This window comes from Oncorhynchus gorbuscha, linkage group LG09, assembly GCF_021184085.1.
Source record: "Oncorhynchus gorbuscha isolate QuinsamMale2020 ecotype Even-year linkage group LG09, OgorEven_v1.0, whole genome shotgun sequence".
NCBI lineage: Eukaryota > Metazoa > Chordata > Actinopteri > Salmoniformes > Salmonidae > Oncorhynchus > Oncorhynchus gorbuscha.
The window spans coordinates 94,036,999-94,060,646 of NC_060181.1; the positions used below are offsets into that span (position 1 = coordinate 94,036,999).

General features: G+C 43.0%; 2 protein-coding genes across 2 annotated transcripts in view; one reads left to right on the top strand and one right to left on the bottom strand.

Moving 5' to 3' along the window:
- The window catches only part of LOC124043026 (guanylate-binding protein 1-like), a 5,550-nt gene extending 4,458 nt beyond the window's left edge, over nucleotides 1–1,092 (top strand). The window contains exon 4 of the mRNA XM_046361212.1: nucleotides 792–1,092. Within this exon, the coding sequence (XP_046217168.1) occupies nucleotides 792–869 (78 nt within the window). The 3' untranslated portion in view covers nucleotides 870–1,092. The remainder of the gene's footprint in view (nucleotides 1–791) is intronic.
- Nucleotides 1,093–4,138: 3,046 nt separating this feature from the next.
- On the bottom strand, nucleotides 4,139–8,886 carry LOC124043027 (granzyme B-like). Its single transcript, XM_046361213.1, has 5 exons — nucleotides 8,758–8,886; nucleotides 8,256–8,406; nucleotides 7,982–8,126; nucleotides 6,329–6,589; nucleotides 4,139–6,118 (listed from the first exon to the last, which is right to left on the bottom strand). Exons 1-5 carry the CDS (start codon nucleotides 8,801–8,803, stop codon nucleotides 5,933–5,935), a joined length of 789 nt encoding a protein of 262 aa, XP_046217169.1. The 5' UTR covers nucleotides 8,804–8,886; the 3' UTR covers nucleotides 4,139–5,932.
- Nucleotides 8,887–23,648: the final 14,762 nt, after the last annotated feature.

Sequence of the window (23,648 nt, forward strand, 5' to 3'; positions counted from 1 at the left end):
TGGCCCTGTAGCAGCTCAGTCCTTAGACAGAAGGTGTGCAAGACATTATGAAATCAGTAGATTATTAAGGTGTTTTGGAGGGCAATGTTCAACCGCTGTCAAACAAAAAATGGGTCTCCGTTTGTAGGTTATGGGTCTTCCAGCAGGACAAGAACCATAACACATTTAGATATAGCGTTTCAAATTGTACGGCTCTTTAACTTATTCAAAATAACGGTTGTTTTGTAGCTGGTCCTTCTGTAGCTCAGTTGGTAGAGCATGGCGCTTGTGACGCCAGGGTAGTGGGTTCGATTCCCGGGACCACCCATACGTAGAATGTATGCACACATGACTGTAAGTCGCTTTGGATAAAAGCGTCTGCTAAATGGCATATATTATTATTATTATATATTATATTATTATTATAGTTTTCTTTCTTTTGTATTATCTTCTACCAGATTTATTGTGTTATATTCTACTACATTCCTTTCACATTTCCACAAACTTCAAAGTGTTTTCTTTCAAATGGTACCAAGAATATGCATATCCTTGCTTCAGGGCCTGAGTTACAGGCAGTTAGATTTGGGAATGACATTTTATGCGAAAATTGTGGGGGGAAAAGGGTCCTATCCTTTAAAGGATTACGATAGAAACACCAAAACACTTTAAATGTTCAGAATTAAAATAGTATTATTTTTATAAATACTACAATCATGGATTTTGTTTAATAAGATGGTTGAAGCAGGCACACACATTTTTACTTAAAATCTACGTTTTCTACTTGTTAATTTGTTTTCATTATTACATTTCAGGAGCTGAAGGACGTAACGAAAAAAGGAAATAGGAGAATACATGGAGAAAAACAAAAACGCCAATCAGAGTACCGATAATCCAACTCCTCAAAATAATGTCTCCAAAATGTTGGATGGAGTTGGGACTATTTGTTCCTTTGTTCCTGGCGTTGGCACTGCGATTGGGGGCGGTCTAATCGCCAGTGCCAAAGCTTTAGACTACGCTTCAGAACTCGTAAAGTAACTGTCAGATTTTTATCAAATGTGACCGATTATTATTAAAAAATATGAGGGAAATATTTTCCTTTAAAAAAAAATAAAAAAAGACTGTCATTAGGTTTGTTTTCTGTGTTGGAATGGTGTGGGTCTGTACAGAAACAGAATGGTGTGGGTCTGTACAGAAACAGAATGGTGTGGGTCTGTACAGAAACAGAATGGTGTGGGTCTGTACAGAAACAGAATGGTGTGGGTCTGTCGATAAACAGAATGGTGTGGGTCTGTACAGAAACAGAATGGTGTGGGTCTGTACAGAAACAGAATGGTGTGGGTCTGTACAGAAACAGAATGGTGTGGGTCTGTACAGAAACAGAATGGTGTGGGTCTGTACAGAAACAGAATGGTGTGGGTCTGTACAGAAACAGAATGGTGTGGGTCTGTACAGAAACAGAATGGTGTGGGTCTGTACAGAAACAGAATGGTGTGGGTCTGTACAGAAACAGAATGGTGTGGGTCTGTCGATAAACAGAATGGTGTGGGTCTGTACAGAAACAGAATGGTGTGGGTCTGTACAGAAACAGAAGGGTGTGGGTCTACAAAGTTTGACGTTGTTGTTAAAAAATATTTTTATAACTCTCCCATTTATGATTTGGCCACAATTCCGAGTATTGGAAGAGTCAACAACAGTATTCCGGTATGAGGTAACAGAATATGTACGATTTACACTGGATAGTTACTTTAAAGGGGCAACAGCCCAAATGCATACTGTACTTTGTAATGGAAACAAATAAGCGGCACTTGGCCAGCTGAAGGCCAGCTGAAGGACAGGCACCACAGGATGTTCTTGGCCAGCTGAAGGCCAGGCACCTCAGGCTGTTCTTGGCCAGCTGAAGGCCAGGCATCTCAGGCTGTTCTTGGCCAGCTGAAGGCCAGCTGAAGGCCAGGCACCTCAGGCTGTTCTTGGCCAGCTGAAGGCCAGCTGAAGGCCAGGCACCTCAGGCTGTTCTTGGCTAGCTGAAGGCCAGGCACCTCAGGCTGTTCTTGGCCAGCTGAAGGCCAGCTGAAGGCCAGGCACCACAGGTTGTTCTTGGCCAGCTGAAGGCCAGCTGAAGGCCAGGCACCACAGGTTGTTCTTGGCTAGCTGAAGGCCAGCTGTAGGCCAGGCACCTCAGGATGTTCTTGGCCAGCTGAAGGCCAGGCACCACAGGTTGTTCTTGGCCAGCTGAAGGCCAGCTGTAGGCCAGGCACCACAGGTTGTTCTTGGCTAGCTGAAGGCCAGCTGTAGGCCAGGCACCACAGGTTGTTCTTGGCTAGCTGAAGGCCAGCTGAAGGCCAGGCACCTCAGGCTGTTCTTGGCCAGCTGAAGGCCAGGCACCTCAGGATGTTCTTGGCCAGCTGAAGGCCAGGCACCTCAGGATGTTCTTGGCCAGCTGAAGGCCAGCTGTAGGCCAGGCACCTCAGGCTGTTCTTGGCCAGCTGAAGGCCAGCTGAAGGACAGGCACCACAGGATGTTCTTGGCCAGCTGAAGGCCAGCTGAAGGACAGGCACCTCAGGCTGTTCGTGGCCAGCTGAAGGCCAGCTGAAGGACAGGCACCACAGGATGTTCTTGGCCAGCTGAAGGCCAGCTGAAGGACAGGCACCTCAGGCTGTTCTGGGCCAGCTGAAGGCCAGCTGAAGGACAGGCACCTCAGGCTGTTCGTGGCCAGCTGAAGGCCACCTGAAGGACAGGCACCTCAGGCTGTTCTGGGCCAGCTGAAGGCCAGGCACCTCAGGATGTTCTTGGCCAGCTGAAGGCCAGCTGAAGGACAGGCACCTCAGGATGTTCTTGGCCAGCTGAAGGCCAGCTGAAGGACAGGCACCACAGGTTGTTCTGGGCCAGCTGAAGGCCAGCTGTAGGCCAGGCACCACAGGTTGTTCTTGGCCAGCTGAAGGCCAGCTGTAGGCCAGGCACCACAGGTTGTTCTTGGCTAGCTGAAGGCCAGCTGAAGGCCAGGCACCTCAGGTTGTTCTTGGCCAGCTGTAGGACAGGCACCACAGGTTGTTCTGGGCCAGCTGAAGGACAGGCACCACAGGTTGTTCTTGGCCAGCTGAAGGACAGGCACCACAGGTTGTTCTTGGCCAGCTGAAGGACAGGCACCACAGGTTGTTCTTGGCCAGCTGAAGGCCAGCTGTAGGCCAGGCACCACAGGTTGTTCTTGGCCAGCTGAAGGACAGGCACCACAGGTTGTTCTTGGCCAGCTGAAGGACAGGCACCACAGGTTGTTCTTGGCCAGCTGAAGGACAGGCACCACAGGTTGTTCTTGGCCAGCTGAAGGCCAGCTGTAGGCCAGGCACCACAGGTTGTTCTTGGCCAGCTGAAGGACAGGCACCACAGGTTGTTCTTGGCCAGCTGTAGGCCAGGCACCACAGGTTGTTCTTGGCCAGCTGAAGGACAGGCACCACAGGTTGTTCTTGGCCAGCTGAAGGCCAGGCACCACAGGTTGTTCTTGGCCAGCTGAAGGCCAGCTGAAGGCCAGGCATCTCAGGCTGTTCTTGGCCAGCTGAAGGCCAGCTGTAGGCCAGCTGTAGGCCAGCTGTAGGCCAGGCATCTCAGGCTGTTCTTGGCCAGCTGAAGGCCAGCTGTAGGCCAGCTGTAGGCCAGGCATCTCAGGCTGTTCTTGGCCAGCTGAAGGCCAGCTGAAGGCCAGCTGTAGGCCAGCTGTAGGCCAGCTGTAGGCCAGGCATCTCAGGCTGTTCTTTGCTAGCTGAAGGCCAGGCACCGTTTGCATCTACCTATCAATAATGAGATACGATGATACGGTTGATCCATAGTATTATTAAAAAGTAACATAAATTCAACTGGTAAAAGCTGATTGTTATACGATTAAGGGGGAAACATTACCTCATGAGGGTGGTGCCTGGTCTTAATGCCACAGTCTAATAATTCTGTTTGATCCTCCTTTATTCTTCTAGCTTGTCCTTTTCTTGTAGATTTTTACTGTAAAGTGTATTGCAATTTTGAATAAAGATTTATTTGATTTGATAAACAAACTATTTATAATAATGTTAGCCACAATTTGTTGATTATATCTAACCTAGTAATGATGAGTCTATTATTAACTGTGGAAAAAAAGATGTTGACAAAGGTTTGCCAAAATGTCTAATTACTTCTAATCGCTTGCATTACTTTATTTACTTTAGGACAAGTAATGTAACCTTATTGTAAAGAGTTACCAAATATGATATCCTTTCAACATGTAAAATACGACACAGTAAAGATTTATCTTTGGAAAAAGTTTGATTTAATAATTCACGTTCTAACTACAGTGAAAAGCAGTGATTTGGGGGCAGCACTGGAAAGCTGTGCCGATCTGAATGATACAGTTTCAAATGTAAACAAAATAAAAATCTGTTGAGAAATGTATTTCCTGTTTCTTAAGGTATACAGGTGTACAACAGACAAGGTGTACTATGCAGAAATACAGTCATTTGTATTAGAACACAACATGTTAAAATGTATCTATTAATTCATTCTAGAACTGTGACATTTTTTTGTGACATTTTGTCAGTATCCACGATCACCTCTTCAAATCCAGGACGAACAAATGATTGTTATTGTTAACACGGGGGGTACTTAGGATCATCACATGTTGTTGAATTAGTAAGAGCCACAATACCCTTCAAAAGCCTGCACTACGACACTGCACGGAGCCTGCACACACACGCACACACGCACGCACGCACACACACACACACACACACACACACACACACACACACACTCCCTCTCTGTCTCTCTTTCTCTCTCTAACAACTATGAACGGGTGAAGGTTTAGCTTTATCAGAAACTTGTCCTCTATCCAGGGCATGATGAGAAGTGTATTTGTGCAGGAATAGATACCATTATGTTAGTACACTATAATCAATGTACTTCCTAGGAATAGATACCATTATGTTAGTACACTATAATCAATGTAATTCCTAGGAATAGATACCATTATGTCAGTACACTATAATCAATGTCCTTCCTAGGAATAGATACCATTATGTTAGTACACTATAATCAATGTCCTTCCTAGGAATAGATACCATTATGTTAGTACACTATAACCATTATGTTAGTACACTATAATCAATGTCCTTCCTAGGAATAGATACCATTATGTTAGTACACTATAATCAATGTCCTTCCTAGGAATAGATACCATTATGTTAGTACACTATAACCATTATGTCAGTACACTATAATCAATGTCCTTCCTAGGAATAGATACCATTATGTTAGTACACTATAATCAATGTCCTTCCTAGGAATAGATACCATTATGTTAGTACACTATAATCAATGTCCTTCCTAGGAATAGATACCATTATGTTAGTACACTATAATCAATGTCCTTCCTAGGAATAGATACCATTATGTTAGTACACTATAATCAATGTCCTTCCTAGGAATAGATACCATTATGTTAGTACACTATAATCAATGTCCTTCCTAGGAATAGATACCATTATGTCAGTACACTATAATCAATGTCCTTCCTAGGAATAGATACCATTATGTCAGTACACTATAATCAATGTCCTTCCTAGGAATAGATACCATTATGTTAGTACACTATAATCAATGTCCTTCCTAGGAATAGATACCATTATGTTAGTACACTATAACCATTATGTTAGTACACTATAACCATTATGTCAGTACACTATAATCAATGTCCTTCCTAGGAATAGATACCATTATGTCAGTACACTATAATCAATGTCCTTCCTAGGAATAGATACCATTATGTTAGTACACTATAACCATTATGTTAGTACACTATAATCAATGTCCTTCCTAGGAATAGATACCATTATGTCAGTACACTATAATCAATGTCCTTCCTAGGAATAGATACCATTATGTTAGTACACTATAACCATTATGTCAGTACACTATAATCAATGTCCTTCCTAGTCCTTTATTCCTGCTTGTTTAAAGACATGTTGGCATCATATCTGTGCAACACCTCTTTAATCCAGGGCAGAAAGAAAGGGATTTTCATGAACACATGAGGATATCGGGAATCATCACATCTCTCAGGATAATTAAAAGCAACGATACCCTGTGCCTTGTTGTTACAGATAAGAGGTCCCCCTGAATCTCCCTGGAACACAGAACAACAGGAATTAGAGAAGAGACAGAAGTGAGATTGTGAAAGGAGAATAAGTGAACACTTCAAAGGCTGTTTTAGTGTTTCAGTGCAGTAATGTTACAGATAAATAAACACTGCTTATCTGATGAACTAAAACCTGTACTGGTTGTCCTCTGTTTCTACTATTACTATAATCATTTGATCCAAATTTAATTTAGTTACCTGACAAAATCCTTTCCCTCCGGTAGTACGAGTGCACATCATTTGTTTTTTATCAAAGTATTTCTGCCACACCTTCTTGCATTCAGAGCCATCCTCCACCGTCACCGCCACTTCCATCAAAACGCCAGAACCCTGGTTGTTGGTCCAGGTAGTCTTGCCCCAACCAGCTACGGAGCATTTGGGGGATGCTGGGAGATGTTCATCCTCCTTTGGGAGTCCAATGACCTTCACATACTCGGTTAGACGAGCTGTGGTCCTTAACTATAAGAGGAAATAAAAATAAAATAAGATGAGATTATAAATATATAAATATAAATAGTCATGTCAGTGAAGATAATCAGTATCAATAATCAGTATCAATAATCAGTATCAATAATCAGTATCAATAATCAGTAATAATCAGTATCAATAATCAGTATCAATAATCAGTATCAATAATCAGTATCAATTGAATGCCTTTCTTATAAGGCCCTGCATTCAATTAAAGTTCATACGAAATAAGTACTATATACTGTAGAAAGGAGACATTAGAGGTGTCTTGAAGATTACCTTCAGTAGCATGACGTCATAACTGATCTGATGTAGATTACCTTCAGTAGCATGACGTCATAACTGATCTGATGTAGATTACCTTCAGTAGCATGAAGTCATAACTGATCTCATGTAGATTACCTTCAGTAGCATGACCTCATAACTGATCTGATGTAGATTACCTTCAGTAGCATGACGTCATAACTGATCTGCGTTGCATTCTCATGTAGATTACCTTCAGTAGCATGACATCATAACTGATCTGATGTAGATTACCTTCAGTAGCATGACGTCATAACTGATCTGCGTTGCATTCTCATGTAGATTACCTTCAGTAGCATGACGTCATAACTGATCTGATGTAGATTACCTTCAGTAGCATGACCTCATAACTGATCTGATGTAGATTACCTTCAGTAGCATGGCGTCATAACTGATCTGCGTTGCATTCTCATGTAGATTACCTTCAGTAGCATGACGTCATAACTGATCTGCGTTGCATTCTCATGTAGATTACCTTCAGTAGCATGACGTCATAACTGATCTCATGTAGATTACCTTCAGTAGCATGACCTCATAACTGATCTCATGTAGATTACCTTCAGTAGCATGACGTCATAACTGATCTGCATTGCATTCTCATGTAGATTACCTTCAGTAGCATGACGTCATAACTGATCTGCGTTGCATTCTCATGTAGATTACCTTCAGTAGCATGACGTCATAACTGATCTCATGTAGATTACCTTCAGTAGCATGACGTCATAACTGATCTGCATTGCATTCTCATGTAGATTACCTTCAGTAGCATGACCTCATAACTGATCTGCGTTGCATTCTCATGTAGATTACCTTCAGTAGCATGACGTCATAACTGATCTGCATTGCATTCTCATGTAGATTACCTTCAGTAGCATGACGTCATAACTGATCTCATGTAGATTACCTTCAGTAGCATGACCTCATAACTGATCTCATGTAGATTACCTTCAGTAGCATGACGTCATAACTGATCTCATGTAGATTACCTTCAGTAGCATGACGTCATAACTGATCTCATGTAGATTACCTTCAGTAGCATGACGTCATAACTGATCTGTGTTGCATTCTCATGTAGATTACCTTCAGTAGCATGACCTCATAACTGATCTGCGTTGCATTCTCATGTAATGGATGCCGATGGTAATGGGACACCTGAATCTTCTGACAACTCTTCTTCCACTTCTTTAAGTCGTCGGCTCCAAGCACCACCGTTAAAGGATAAGCACTAACAGATCATCAAAACGGGTCGCAAGACATAGAATGAAATAGAAGAATTCCTCAAGAGGCCTAACAAGATGCAACAATACCAACTGCATCTGGATTCATTTGTTGTCTACAACAAAGAAAAACTCACTTCCTTAAGCAGTGTGCTGAAGTCAGGACAAAGTCCTCCCGGATGAGCATTCCTCCACAAACATGGTGTCCTCTGTGTTGCAGAGAGACCATATAGGGCCTTGAGTGGGGCTTAGCTATCTTACCACCCACAATACCACTCTCAGAGGCTCCTTGGAAGGAGGAGGAAAGAGGATACCATGTTAACTATGGCTTCTGGGACACACAACGACCAAAACAACAACAACATAATTTGTGTTCAATTTGGTTAACAATTAGCTACCTTCTTTACTGTCTGCTACCAAGTGAATATTTTTAGGGAATAATCAGCTATACCTTCTTTACTAGCTGGTTCTTATATAGAGAATAATCAGCTATACCTTCTTTACTAGCTGGTTCTTATATAGAGAATAATCAGCTGTACCTTCTTTACTAGCTGGTTCTTATATAGAGAATAATCAGCTATACCTTCTTTACTAGCTGGTTCTTCGTAGATATATAATGTATAGAATAGATCAACTCACCAGCAGAGGAAAGGAGTTGGAGGAGGATGAGGAGGTTCAGGTACATGGTGGCGGACTGGCAGAGATCTAGATGATTAGAGAGACTGCAGGTTTCTCCTCTCTATATAAACCACCTTAACATCATCTCCCCCCTTCCATACTACCCACATGCACAGCAAGAAGGTGTTCTGTGGTCTAGCCGTCTATTCATACTGAAAGTGAAAGCTTAAGGTTGAGATAGAGGTATGTGATAGACTTGGAAATTCTCAGATAATTCATTCCAAAAGCATCTTTTTAAATTTAAGGCTAACAAATTACCTCATTTATTACTTACATTTATTGCAAAAATAAACTTGCATTTTGAAACACATACAGTAAGTTGACAGCCAAATAAACACATCATATAATTGTCCACATGGAATCGATTCAATGTGCTTTTAAACTGTTTCAACTTCCCAGTTGAGCTGCAACGTATTTGTCCCAGTTGACTTGTCCCAGTTGACTTGTCCCAGTTGACTTGTCCCAGTTGAGCTGCAACGTATTTGTCCCAGTTGACTTGTTCTAGTTGACTTGTCCCAGTTGACTTGTCCCAGTTGACTTGTCCCAGTTCAATTGTCACAGTTGACTAGTCCCAGTTGACTTGTTCCAGTCTGCTCCATAAAGTACTAGAACCGTTTCGTCAGTGGGTCCTTGGAGAAGAGGTGGTCCATAGTTTTTTGGTAATTTACTAGGATCCCCATTAGTTGTTGAGAAAGCAGCAGCTACTCTTCCTGGGGTTTCACAAAAAAACATTAAACATGATACAGAACATTAATAGACAATAGATCAGAGTGTTACCTCCAGGATGAGAGTGGTACCTCCAGGATGAGAGTGTTACCCCCAGGATGAGAGTGTTACCTCCAGGATGAGAGTGTTACCTCCAGGATGAGAGTGGCACCTCCAGGATGAGAGTGTTACCACCAGGCCAGGACGAGAGTGGTACCTCCAGGATGAGAGTGTTACCCCCAGGATGAGAGTGTTACCTCCAGGATGAGAGTGTTACCTCCAGGATGAGAGTGTTACCTCCAGGATGAGAGTGGCACCTCCAGGATGAGAGTGTTACGACCAGGCCAGGATGAGAGTGTTACCTCCAGGATGAGAGTGTTACCTCCAGGATGAGAGTGTTACCTCCAGGATGAGAGTGGCACCTCCAGGATGAGAGTGGCACCTCCAGGATGAGAGTGTTACCACCAGGCCAGGATGAGAGTGTTACCCCCAGGATGAGAGTGGCACCTCCAGGATGAGAGTGTTACCACCAGGCCAGGATGAGAGTGTTACCTCCAGGATGAGAGTGTTACCTCCAGGATGAGAGTGTTACCTCCAGGATGAGAGTGTTACCTCCAGGATGAGAGTGGCACCTCCAGGATGAGAGTGTTACCTCCAGGATGAGAGTGTTACCTCCAGGATGAGAGTGTTACCTCCAGGATGAGAGTGGCACCTCCAGGATGAGAGTGTTACCTCCAGGATGAGAGTGGCACCTCCAGGATGAGAGTGTTACCACCAGGCCAGGATGAGAGTGTTACCTCCAGGCCAGGATGAGAGTGTCACCCCCAGGATGAGAGTGTAACCTCCAGGCCAGGATCAGAGTGTTACCTCCAGGCCAGGATGAGAGTGTTACCTCCAGGCCAGGATGAGAGTGTTACCTCCAGGCCAGGATGAGAGTGTTACCTCCAGGCCAGGAAGAGGGGGTTAGGATATGAAACTGGAGACAAGTGGGAGCTTCCGAGTGGCGCTGTTGCCTAAGGCACTGCATCGCAGTTGCTAGCTGTGCCACTAGAGATCCTGGTTCATGTCCAGGCAGTTGCTAGCTGTGCCACTAGAGATCCTGGTTCATGTCCAGGCAGTTGCTAGCTGTGCCACTAGAGATCCTGGTTCATGTCCAGGCAGTTGCTAGCTGTGCCACTAGAGATCCTGGTTCATGTCCAGACTCTGTTGCAGCCGGTCGCGACCGGAGACCCATGGGGCGCCACACAACTGACCCAGCGTTGTCCGGGTTAGGGGATGGTTTGGCCGACAGGGATGTGGCCTCTCCCAAGTCCATATGGGTGTTGCAGGAATGAGACAAGACAGTAACTGCCAATTGGGGAGAAAAAGGGCTAAAAGTAAAAAATAGTATATATATTTAAAAAACGTTTATAATAATAATAATAAACACAACAAAATGAAAAGGTAGGTTTGAATGACACTGAGGGGCAAAACTGTTACATCCCATGCCTATTTGCCTGAGGCAGGTGCACCCGCATTCAAACGCACTCGTGCAAACACACGGACACACACACATACATGTACAGTTGAAGTCGGAAGTTTGCATGCACCTTAGCCAAATACTTTTCAACACTTCTCTTTTTTTGACAATTCCTGACATTTAATCCTAGTAAAAATTCCCTGTCTTAGGTCAGATAGGATCACCACTTTATTGTAAGAATGTGAAATGTCAGAATAATAGTTGAGAGAATGACGTATTTCAGCTTTTATTTATTTCATCACATTTCCAGTGGGTCAGAAGTTTACATACACTCAATTGGTATTCCGTTTCATTGCCTTTAAATTGTTTAACTTGGGTCAAACGTTTCAGGTAGTCTTCCACAAGCTTCCCTGTTATGCACGTGAGTGAGGACCCAAAAGCGGTTTAACAAATACAGAGTCCTTTAATGTCAAAACACAGGGAAGACATAGATCCTCTTCAGACGTATATAATGGCAAAATAGACAACCCGCAGAGAGGGCGACAAAAGAATCATAAAGTCCTTCTGATATTTTCAGAAGAGTCCCCTTCTTAGCAGCAGAGGAGAATAGCTGGGTTAGCGGTGACAGACTGCTGGTCTCTCTGAGTAGGCGTGGGTCGTAGAGGACAGAGTGGTCCCATGGTGTTTCTACTTGCGTACTATTGTTTGTACAGATGAACGTGGTACCTTCAGGCGTTAGGAAATTGCTCCCAAGAATGAACCAGACTTGTGGAGGTCTTCAAATGTATTTTTGAGGTCTTGTCTGATTTCTTTTGATTTTCCCATGTTGTCAAGCAAAGAGGCCCTGAGTTTGAAGGTAGGCCTTGAAATACATCTACAGGTACACTTCCAATTGACTCAAATGATGTCAATTAACCTACCAGAAGCTTCTAAAGCCATTACATAATTCTCTGGAATTTTCCGAGCTGTTTAAAGGCACAGTCAATTTAATGTATGTAAACTTCTGACCCACTGGAATTGTGATAAGGTGAATTATAAGTGAAATAATCTGTCTGTTAACAATTGTTGGAAATATTACTTGCATCATGCACAAAGTAGATGTCCTAACCCGACTTGCCAAAACTATAGTTTGTTAACAAGACATTTGTGGAGCGGTTGAAAAACAAGTTGTAAGCCTGCCACACACACACTATAAGATACAATGCAATACATTTATTAAACATAAGACTGAGTGCGAGTTTTTGTCACAACCCGACTCGTAGAAAGTATAGGACCAGGGCACAAATAATAATATAATAATAATCAATAATTTAGCTCTTTATTTAATCATCTTACGTATAAAAACGTATTTGTTCAATTGGAAATGGTGAATAACTCACCACAGGTTAATGAGAAGGGTGTGCTTGAAAGGATGCACATAACTCTGCAATGTTGGGTTCTATTGGAGAGAGTTTCAGTCTTAAATCATTTTCCACACAGGCTGTTCCTGTATTTAGTTTTCATGCTAGTGAGGGCCGAGAATCAAGTCACACATAGGTACATGGTTGCAAAGGGCATCAGTGTCTTAACAGCGTGATTTGCCAAGGCAGGATACTCTGAGCGCAGGCCAATCCAGAAATCTGTCAATCTGTCGCTTGTTGCTATTTCGATGAGGCTCTCTTGTTCAGATATAAGTAGGTGGACTAGAGGCAGGGCATGAAAGGGTTAATGAATCCAGTTGTTTGTGTCATCTGTTTCGGGAAACTACCTGCGTAATTGGGCAACCAACTCCCTCAGGTGCTTTGCTATATCACATTTGACATTGTCCGTAAGCTTGAGTTCATTTACACACAAAAAATCATACAATGATGGAAAGACCTGTGTGTTATTCTTGTTAATGTCACGATCTTCCTCCTCTTCATCTGAAGAGGAGAGTCGAGAAGGATCACAGGACCAAAATGCAGCGTGGTATGTGTTCATAGTGAATATTTCATTAAAGAAAATACTGAACAGTACATACAAAAACAATAAACCAATAACGACCGTGAAGATATAAATGAGACCTGTGCTGACACAAGCCACTAGCATAGACAATCACCCACAAACAAACAGTGCAACCCAGGCTACCTAATGACTGTAAGTCGCTTTGGATAAAAGCGTCTGCTAAATGGCATATATTATTATTATTATTATATTATTTATGATTCTCAATCAGAGACAACTAATGACAACTGCCTCTGATTGAGAACCATACTAGGCCGAAACATAGAAATCCCCAAATCATAGAAAATCAAACATAGACTGCCCACCCAACTCATGCCCTGACCGTACTAAATAATGAATACAAAACAAAGGAAATAAAGGTCAGAACGTGACAGTTAAAGCAAACAGAAAAGAGCTCCAACTGCTTAATCTTAGCCTCAATTTTGTCCCGCACATTGAATATAGTCCCTGTAATCGTAGATTCAGATCATTCAGGTGAGAATGACCCAGATAGACTAGTCTTGAGAAACTCATCATCATGCAAGCGGTCAGACAAGTGAAAATGTTGGTCAGTAAAGGTCAGTAAAGAAAACTTTAAACTCGTCTCTCAATTTTTTTTTAAAGTGTCAATGTAGGCTGTAGAAGACCACAGATCTGGGACCAGGCTGTAGAAGACCACAGATCTGGGACCAGGCTGTGGGGAGACCACAGATCTGGGACCAGGCTGTGGGGTGACCACAGATCTGGGACCAGGCTGTAGGAGACTACAGATCTGGGACCAGGCTGTAGGAGACCACAGATCTGGGACCAGGCTGTAGGAGACCACAGATCTGGGACCAGGCTGTAGGAGACCACAGATCTGGGACCAGGCTGTAGGAGACTACAGATCTGGGACCAGGCTGTAGGAGACCCCAGATCTGGGACCAGGCTGTAGGAGGCCCCAGATCTGGGACCAGGCTGTAGAAGACCACAGATCTGGGACCAGGCTGTAGGAGACCACAGATCTGGGACCAGGCTGTAGGAGACCACAGATCTGGGACCAGGCCTAAACATATTAACCTGTAAAAGAAAAGGGTTCATATTGAAACAAAAAGGCTTGAATTCTTTGCCCCTTGAGAACCAGCGCATGTTGTAAAAGCGTTACATGTCACTGCCCATATCATTGTATAGTGCAGAAAATACACAAGAGTTCAGGTTCCTTGCTTTAAGAAAGTGTACGATTTTCACTGTAGTGTCCAAAATGTCTTTCAAGATGTCAGGCATTCCATTGGCAGCAAGAGCCTCTCGGTGGACACTGCAGTGTACCCAAGAGCCTCTCGGTGGATACTGCAGTGTACCCAAGAGCCTCTCGGTGGACACTGCAGTGTACCCAAGAGCCTCTCGGTGGATACTGCAGTGTACCCAATAGCCTCTCGGTGGATACTGCAGTGTACCCAAGAGCCTCTCGGTGGACACTGCAGTGTACCCAAGAGCCTCTCGGTGGATACTGCAGTGTACCCAAGAGCCTCTCGGTGGATACTGCAGTGTACCCAAGAGCCTCTCGGTGGATACTGCAGTGTACCTAACTGCTTGCACATGCACTACCACTCCACTATGTCTCCCTGTCATGGTGTTTAGGGCATCAGTACAGATATCAACACATCTTGGCCACCAAAGTCCATTGGATGTCACTGTCACGACGTGGCCCTTTTGGGTGTATATCGTGGCTCCCCCTTCGCCCACATCAGGTTTTACGGTCATAAATTCCGGTCATAAAAACGGTCATACAAAAATGGTCAGAAATGAATGGTAGAAATTCTCAGTAGGGAGGGAGCGAGCCTATGGAGAACAAATCAATTCTCCTTGCCAAAACTCCTAATCACCAAAATGGGAGAATTAAACAATATTTCTATTTTTGAGAATGTTTTATTTATTTATGTTATTTTTATTTCACCTTTATTTAACCAGGTAGGCAAGTTGAGAACACCTTTATTTAACCAGGTAGGCTAGTTGAGAACACCTTTATTTAACCAGGTAGGCAAGTTGAGAACAAGTTCTCATTTACAACTGCGACCTGGCCAAGATAAAGCAAAGCAGTTCGACAGATACAACGACACAGAGTTACAAATGGAGTAAAACAAACATACAGTCAATAATATAGTAGAAAAACAAGTCTATATACAATGTGTGCAAATGAGGTGAGATAAGGGAGGTAAGGCAATAAATAGGTCATGGTGGTGAAGTAAATACAATATAGCAATTAAACACTGGAATGGTAGATGTGCAGTAGATGAATGTGAAAAGTAGAAATACTGGGGTGCAAAGGAGCAAGATAAATACTGTATGGGGATGAGGTAGTTGTTGGGCTATTTACAGATGGGCTATGTACAGGTGCAGTGATCTGCTCTGACAGCTGGTGCTTAAAGTTAGTGAGGGAGATAAGTGTCTCCAGTTTCAGTGATTTTTGTAGTTCGTTCCAGTCATTGGCAGCAGAGAACTGGAAGGAGAGGAAAGGAGGAATTGGCTTTGGGGGTGACCAGTGAGACATACCTGCTGGAACGCGTGCTACGGGTGGGTGCTGCTATGGTGACCAGCGAGCTGAGATAAGGTGGGGCTTTACCTAGCAAAGACTTGAAGATGACCTGGAGCCAGTGGCTTTGGCGACGAGTATGCAGCGAGGGCCAGCCAACGAGAGAGTACAGGTCGCAGTGGAGGGTAGTATACGGGGCTTTGGTGACAAAACAGATGGCACTGTGATAGACTGCATCCAATTTGCTGAGTAGATTGTTGCAGGCTATTTTGCAAATGACATCGCCAAAGTTGAGGATTGGTAGGATGGTCAGTTTTGCAAGGGTATGTTTGATGCATGAGTGAAGGATGATTTGTTGTGGAATAGGAATCCAACTCTAGATTTAAAATTGGATCTGAGATGTTTGATGTGAGTCTGGAAGGAGAGTTTACATGACTCCTTGCTGTCTCCAGTCCACCTGGCCATGCTGCTGCTCCAGTTCAAACTGTTCTGCCTGTGATTATTATTATTCGACCATGCTGGTCATTTATGAACATTTGAACATCTTGGCCATGTTCTGTTATAATCTCCACTGGCCACCCCACATAGCCTGGTTCCTCTCTAGGTTTCTTCCTAGGTTTTGGCCTTTCTAGGGAGTTTTTCCTAGCCACCGTGCTCGGCTGGGTTTCTGTACAGCACTTTGAGATATCAGCTGATGTACGAAGGTCTATACAAATACATTTGATTTGATTTTGATTTGATTTGATTTACAGTCTAACCAAACACCTAGGTATTTGTAGTTGTCCACATATTCTAAGTCAGAACCGTCCAGAGTAGTGATGCTGGAACGGCGGGTAGGTGCGGGCAGCGATCGGTGGAAGAGCATGCATTTAGTTTTACTTGAGTTTAAGAGCAGTTGGTGGCCACGGAAGGAGAGTTGTAATGACATTGAAGCTGGAGGGTAGTTAACACAGTGTCCAGAGAAGGGCCAGAAGTATACAGAATGGTGTCGTCTGCGTAGAGGTGGATCAGAGACTCACCAGCAGCAAGAACAACATCATTGATGTATACAGAGAAGAGAGTCGGCCCAAGAATTGAACCCTGTGATACCCCTGTAGAGACTGCCAGAGGCTCGGACAACAGGCCCTCCGATTTGACACACTGAACTCTATCAGAGAAGTAGTTGGTGAACCAGGTGAGGCAATCATTTGAGAAACCAAGGCTGTTGAGTCTGTCGATAAGGATGTGGTGATTGACAGAGTCGAAAGCCTTGGCCAGATCAATGAATACGGCTGCACAGTATTGTTGCTTATCGATGGCGGTTAAGATATCGTTTAGGACCTTGAGCGTGGCTGAGGTGCACCCATGACCAGCTCTGAAACCAGATTGCATAGCGGAGAAGGTACGGTGGTATTCGAAATGGTCAGTAATCTGTTTGTTAACTTTCTTTCGAAGACGTTAGAAAGGCAGGGTAGGATAGATATAGGTCTGTAGCAGTTTGGGTCAAGAGTGTCACCCCCTTTGAAGAGGGGGATGACCGCAGCTGCTTTCCAATCTTTGAGACTCTCAGACGACACGAAAGAGAGGTTGAACAAGCTAGTAATAGGGGTTGCAATAATTTTGGCAGATAATTTTAGAAAGAAATGGTCCAGATTGTCTAGTCCGGCAATTTGTAGGGTTCCAGATTTTGCCGCTCTTTCAGAACAACAGCTGACCGGATTTGGGAGAAGGAGAAATGGGGGAGGCTTGGGTGAGTTGCTGTGGGGGGTGCAGGGCTGTTGACCGGGGTAGGGGTAGCCAGGTGGAAAGCATGGCCAGCCGTAGAGAAATGCTTATTGAAATTATCAGTTATTTTGTATTTATCGGTAGTTTCCTATCCTCAGTGCAGTGGGCAGCTGGGAGGAGGTGGTTTATTCTCCATGGACTTTACAGCGTCCCTTTTTGTACCTTTTTGAGTTTGTGTTGCAGGAAGCAAATTTCTGCTTGAAAAAGCTAACCTTGGATTTCCTAACTGCCTGTGTATATTGATTCCGAACTTCCCTGAAGGTTGCATATCACGGGGGCAATTCGATGCTAATGCAGAACGCCACAGGATGTTTTTGTGCTGGTCAAGTTCAGTCAGGTCTGGAGAGAACCAAGGGCTATATCTGTTCCTGGTTCTAAATTTTTGAAGTTGGTGAGGAAGGTATTTTTAAAGAATAACCAGGTGTCCTCTACTGACGGGATGAGGTCAATATCCTTCCAGGATACCCGGGCCAGGTCGATTATTTGGAATGGTCCGTGGACACTTGAACATATGAAACTATTTGTGAAAAGATTAAATGTGATGAGAGTATGGGTCTACATATAGAGTTGAATTAGTCAGTGGCCACGCCCATGTGAGCACAGACACGACACGCCCCCTTTTCTACAGAGTATAAAACCCACTTCCGACAAAATGTACATTAGATTAGAAAACATGAAGCGGTAGCTACGTGTGGAAATGATTGGCAACTGTGTCAAAGAGACCCACGGTAAGCCGGACGTCTGGAATGGTTAAGACGACTAGATGGCGCTAACGCTACAGTATCCGTTCTAATAACCTACGATGGTGATCTCTGATGGACAAACCAGAGGCTCTCTGTCTGCTGACTATCCAACAGACAGACCGGCGATCACACAGAGAGCCAAAACATTTTTTTTTTGAATGAGCGGGTGTTCATGTTCAAAGTATTAGCAATTTCTATGATTGTAGTTATCCTCTATGAGTTTCCCGCTCTTGCGCGGTCCCCACCCCCTTTTCCATTGACTACCAAGCCGTCATATCAGTTTCGTCCACTCTGGACTGTTTCTTTGTATCATGTAGTAACTAATGTATAACCTATTTGTGTGTGTGTGTTTATGTAATTCTGTGATTGGTCAAGTTAGTTAAATAATTGTGACATTCAGTAATGAGACTGATGAGGTAAAATTCATTAATAAGAGATTGTTTTGATAAGATAAGAAAATATCTGAAGAGTTTTATAATTCAGGAAATTGACATTCTATAAAAAACATGTTCCCGTGATGCCCCAACTTTTTAGTTAATTAAAGTTACATGAGCAGTTCATTAAAGGTTCATAATTAGTATAAATAACACATAAAGAATTGATTTTATAATATAACAGTCTTCACTTTTTAATGATAGTCAATGACACAACATAAAGCAGCTCTCGGAATCTAAGATAGAATGAGGCATTTATTTTGATTCAGCCTATATACATTTGAAAATGCAGATTGCATAATGCCCCCAGGTTATGTTATACAACATGGGAGTTGTATACAGGAATTACTGGTTGCGTGTGTTGACATTTAAACAATACAAGGAGGTGTGTCTCCGTGTTGTTTTTCTGACATAGTCAGGGTCGGGTCAGATCACATTTCTAGTGCTAGGACACGATCCAGCTAATTATAGAAATTTGACAAATAGACACGTTGGGCCAGACGGAGTACTATTCTGTGTATTTCTTTGCCGGCCGGTTAAAACATTGCAAAAAAATATTGCTGGAAAGGTTTTAATGTAAGCCAATTACTAATAAAATAGTTTATGCTTGAAAGTTTATAAAGTAGGATTAGCTTGCAAGAGATGCTACAGCTTACAAAGGGAGAGCAGCCATTTTGTTTTTCCTGTGTCACGTTGAAATTCCTCCGTCTTGGATGACGGAAGTCCCGCCCGTTGTACTTCCGTTTGAGTTCAACGTTCTGCCATCAGTGACCCCTTGGGGTGAAGAATCGGCAGTAAATGTTTTTTAGGTTTTTTAAAAATAATTATTTACGTTCAATTTGCTTTTGCAGATTAATTCACGTTCAACTCCCACATTACAGATACAGTAGTGTTTGTTAATTTTTATCTTTATTTATAGACATTAATGATCTTTGCAGCTTCCAACAAATTCCAAACCCATAACTTTGAAAAAATAGGAATATTTTCCCTCTCAATTTTTCAAATAATGTGCAAGTTATTGGAGGGTGTGGTCCCCACTCTCCTGCTAATTAGTGAACCCTCACCCATAAAAGGATTGATCTCTGACCTCAGCAGTGATACGAACCCTAACTATGCCATTCGTGGAAAAACAGTAGAAATCGCGACAAACACTCTCCAAAATCAACCTTGGGCGCAGGCCTTGTAAAGGTTCTCTCCAGTTTAGCCCTGATGTCTTTCCATCCGAGATTGGCGTCGCGGTGCACAGCTGAAGCACGAGCAGGAAATGGTAGACATAAAGGGACAGGGGGAGAGAACCAGGAAACTAATGAAAAAAGCTGAAAAATGAAAACATCTAAATTAAATGTAATTGCAAAAACCTATGAGGAAGAACAATCACAAACTGTTCAACAAAATTGTCTTCTACAAAAACAAAATCATCTTCTAAAGGAACAACTCAATTTAGCCAAAACTAAATATGACGATGTCCACGCCAAACTAGATCAATTTGACGAGTTATCTAAAAACAGGAGCGCGCAACTTGATAATATGCATGCAGTTCTACTCCAAATGCTGCAGACCGAAGACGATCAGTTAATGAACACAATGACTGAGTTGGATGTCAAATCAGCAGAACTCATTGAAGACCAAATGAATGATGAGAGAACTCCGGTGATGAAGACGTAAGTATTGATTTCTAAGCATATACTCGGTCTTCTCTCAGGGTAGTAGGTTAGTGGTTGAAGATATCCCTCTTGTGGTGTGGGGGCTGTGCTTAGGCAAAGTGGGTGGGGTTATATCCTTCCTGTTTGGCCCTGTCCGGGGGTATCATCGGATGGGGCCACAGTGTCCCCTGAGCCCTCCTGTCTCAGCCTCCAGTATTTTTGCTGCAGTAGTTTATGTCGGGGAGCTAGGGTCAGTAAGTAAATCTTTTATATCTGGAGTACTTCTCCTGTCTCATCCGGTGTCCTGTGTGAATTTAAGTATGCTCTCTCTCTCTCTTCTTTCTCTCCATCTCTCTATCTCTTCTCTCATAGGATCTGAGCCCTAGGACCATGCCTCAGGACTACCTGGCCTGATGACTCTTTGCTGTCCCCAGTCCACCTGGCTGTGCTGCTGCTCCACTTTCAACTGTTCTGCCTGATGCTATGGAACCCTGATCTGTTCACTGGACGTGCTACATGTCCCAGACCTGCTATTTTGGACCCTCTCTCTAACGCACCTATATTATCTCACACTGCTGGTCATTTATGAACATTTGAACATCATGTTCTGTTATAATCTCCACCTGACACAGCCAGAAGAGTATTGGCCACCCCTCAGAACCTGGTTCCTCTCTAGGTTTCTTTCTAGTTTCTGGCCTTTCTAGGGAGTTTTTCATAGCCACCGTGCTTCTACATCTGCTTTGCTTGCTGTTTGGGGTTTTAGGCTGGGTTTCTGTACAGCACTTTGAGATATCAGCTGATGTAAGAAGGACAGGTCCCCTTAACAGATGTCTTGAGGTCAACATCAATTCATACTGATGATGTCAGACTCATTCTGAACAAGATACTTGGTACACGTGCAACAGAATGAGGATTTACGCTCCAATCACTTAAGGGTCCGAACAAAACACCAGGATTCGTAAAGTTGAAAATGTACGCTGGGCCATTTTGCTCTACATCTATAGTCAGTATTCACCAGTTTCTCTACAGAGGTCTATAGGTCATCCCTGTAGACTGCCCGAAAACGGTGCCTTACAGCTGTAGACTTATCATGTAGTTATCAACTTTGGATAGGGCCCAAAGCAACAAACCACAAATTAGAAACACCATAGATATGACATTAGACAATTCCATGACAGAATAATTTTGCCAGAACCTTGAACGTGTATAGATTATAGTCTAATCAGATGATTTTGGTGTGATAACTATCTTTTGTGTGTGTGTGTGTGTGTGTGTGTGTGTGTGTGTGTGTGTGTGTGTGTGTGTGTGTGTGTGTGTGTGTGTGTGTGTGTGTGTGTGTGTGTGTGTGTGTGTGTGTGTGTGTGTGTGTGTGTGTGTGTGTGTGTGTGTGTGTGTGTGTGTGTGTGTGTGTGTACTGTTTATGCTTTAATTTCATTTAGTTTCTTTTCCTTTGACACTCAGGAAGTTAAAGAGCCATAAACAAGGTCCTCGTATAACCATAATTTGTGACAGAACATCGCTCATTCTGGAAGAAATGTAATTAATTATGTATTTCATGAGAGTGTGTGCGTTGTTAACACCTGCCTAAGTTACTGCCTCGACGGCGATCGCCAACCAGACATTTCAGAGAACCTACCAAGTTCAACCACCAGAGGGCAACGATGATCCACAACCAGAACATCATGTAGGCATTTTTTTATGTTGGTTTGCAACCTGCAGGATAATGCCAAGATTGAACGCACCAGAGGGGGACTGTCACGTATGTTAGGCAGTAGATGGATCTGTAAACACCATTAGACCAGGTATGTTAGGCAGTAGATGGATCTGTTAAGGCCATTAGACCAGGTATGTTAGGCAGTAGATGGATCTGTAAACACCATTAGACCAGGTATGTTAGGCAGTAGATGGATCTGTAAACACCATTAGACCAGGTATGTTAGGCAGTAGATGGATCTGTAAACACCATTAGACCAGGTATGTTAGTAGATGGATCTGTAAACACCATTAGACCAGGTATGTTAGTAGATGGATCTGTAAACACCATTAGACCAGGTATGTTAGTAGATGGATCTGTAAACACCATTAGACCAGGTATGTTAGGCAGTAGATGGATCTGTAAACACCATTAGACCAGGTATGTTAGGCAGTAGATGGATCTGTAAACACCATTAGACCAGGTATGTTAGTAGATGGATCTGTAAACACCATTAGACCAGGTATGTTAGTAGATGGATCTGTAAACACCAATAGACCAGGTATGTTAGTAGATGGATCTGTAAACACCATTAGACCAGGTATGTTAGTAGATGGATCTGTAAACACCATTAGACCAGGTATGTTAGTAGATGGATCTGTAAACACCATTAGACCAGGTATGTTAGGCAGTAGATGGATCTGTAAACACCATTAGACCAGGTATGTTAGGTAGTAGATGGATCTGTAAACACCATTAGACCAGGTATGTTAGGTAGTAGATGGATCTGTAAACACCATTAGACCAGGTATGTTAGGCAGTAGATGGATCTGTAAACACCATTAGACCAGGTATGTTAGTAGATGGATCTGTAAACACCATTAGACCAGGTATGTTAGGCAGTAGATGGATCTGTAAACACCATTAGACCAGGTATGTTAGGCAGTAGATGGATCTGTTAACACCATTAGACCAGGTATGTTAGTAGATGGATCTGTAAACACCATTAGACCAGGTATGTTAGGCAGTAGATGGATCTGTAAACACCATTAGACCAGGTATGTTAGTAGATGGATCTTTTAACACCATTAGACCAGGTATGTTAGTAGATGGATCTGTAAACACCATTAGACCAGGTATGTTAGGCAGTAGATGGATCTGTAAACACCATTAGACCAGGTATGTTAGTAGATGGATCTGTTAACACCATTAGACCAGGTATGTTAGTAGATGGATCTGTAAACACCATTAGACCAGGTATGTTAGGTAGTAGATGGATCTGTAAACACCATTAGACCAGGTATGTTAGTAGATGGATCTGTAAACACCATTAGACCAGGTATGTTAGTAGATGGATCTGTAAACACCATTAGACCAGGTATGTTAGTAGATGGATCTGTAAACACCATTAGACCAGGTATGTTAGGCAGTAGATGGATCTGTTAACACCATTAGACCAGGTATGTTAGGCAGTAGATGGATCTGTAAACACCATTAGACCAGGTATGTTAGGCAGTAGATGGATCTGTAAACACCATTAGACCAGGTATGTTAGTAGATGGATCTGTAAACACCATTAGACCAGGTATGTTAGTAGATGGATCTGTAAACACCATTAGACCAGGTATGTTAGTAGATGGATCTGTAAACCCCATTAGACCATGTATGTTAGTAGATGGATCTGTTAACACCATTAGACCAGGTATGTTAGTAGATGGATCTGTAAACACCATTAGACCAGGTATGTTAGGCAGTAGATGGATCTGTAAACACCATTAGACCAGGTATGTTAGTAGATGGATCTGTTAACACCATTAGACCAGGTATGTTAGTAGATGGATCTGTAAACACCATTAGACCAGATATGTTAGGCAGTAGATGGATCTGTAAACACCATTAGACCAGGTATGTTAGGCAGTAGATGGATCTGTAAACACCAT

Excerpts from the sequence above, each read along its gene's own strand:
- LOC124043027 (XM_046361213.1), bottom strand. The coding sequence starts at position 8,803 with ATGTACCTGAACCTCCTCATCCTCCTCCAACTCCTTTCCTCTGCTG. Across the intron at positions 6,590-7,981 it reads ATGAGGTCATGCTACTGAAG|TTAAGGACCACAGCTCGTCT; the intron begins GTAATCTACATG and ends TTCCTCTTATAG. Across the intron at positions 6,119-6,328 it reads GAGGGAAAGGATTTTGTCAG|GGAGATTCAGGGGGACCTCT; the intron begins GTAACTAAATTA and ends TCTGTGTTCCAG.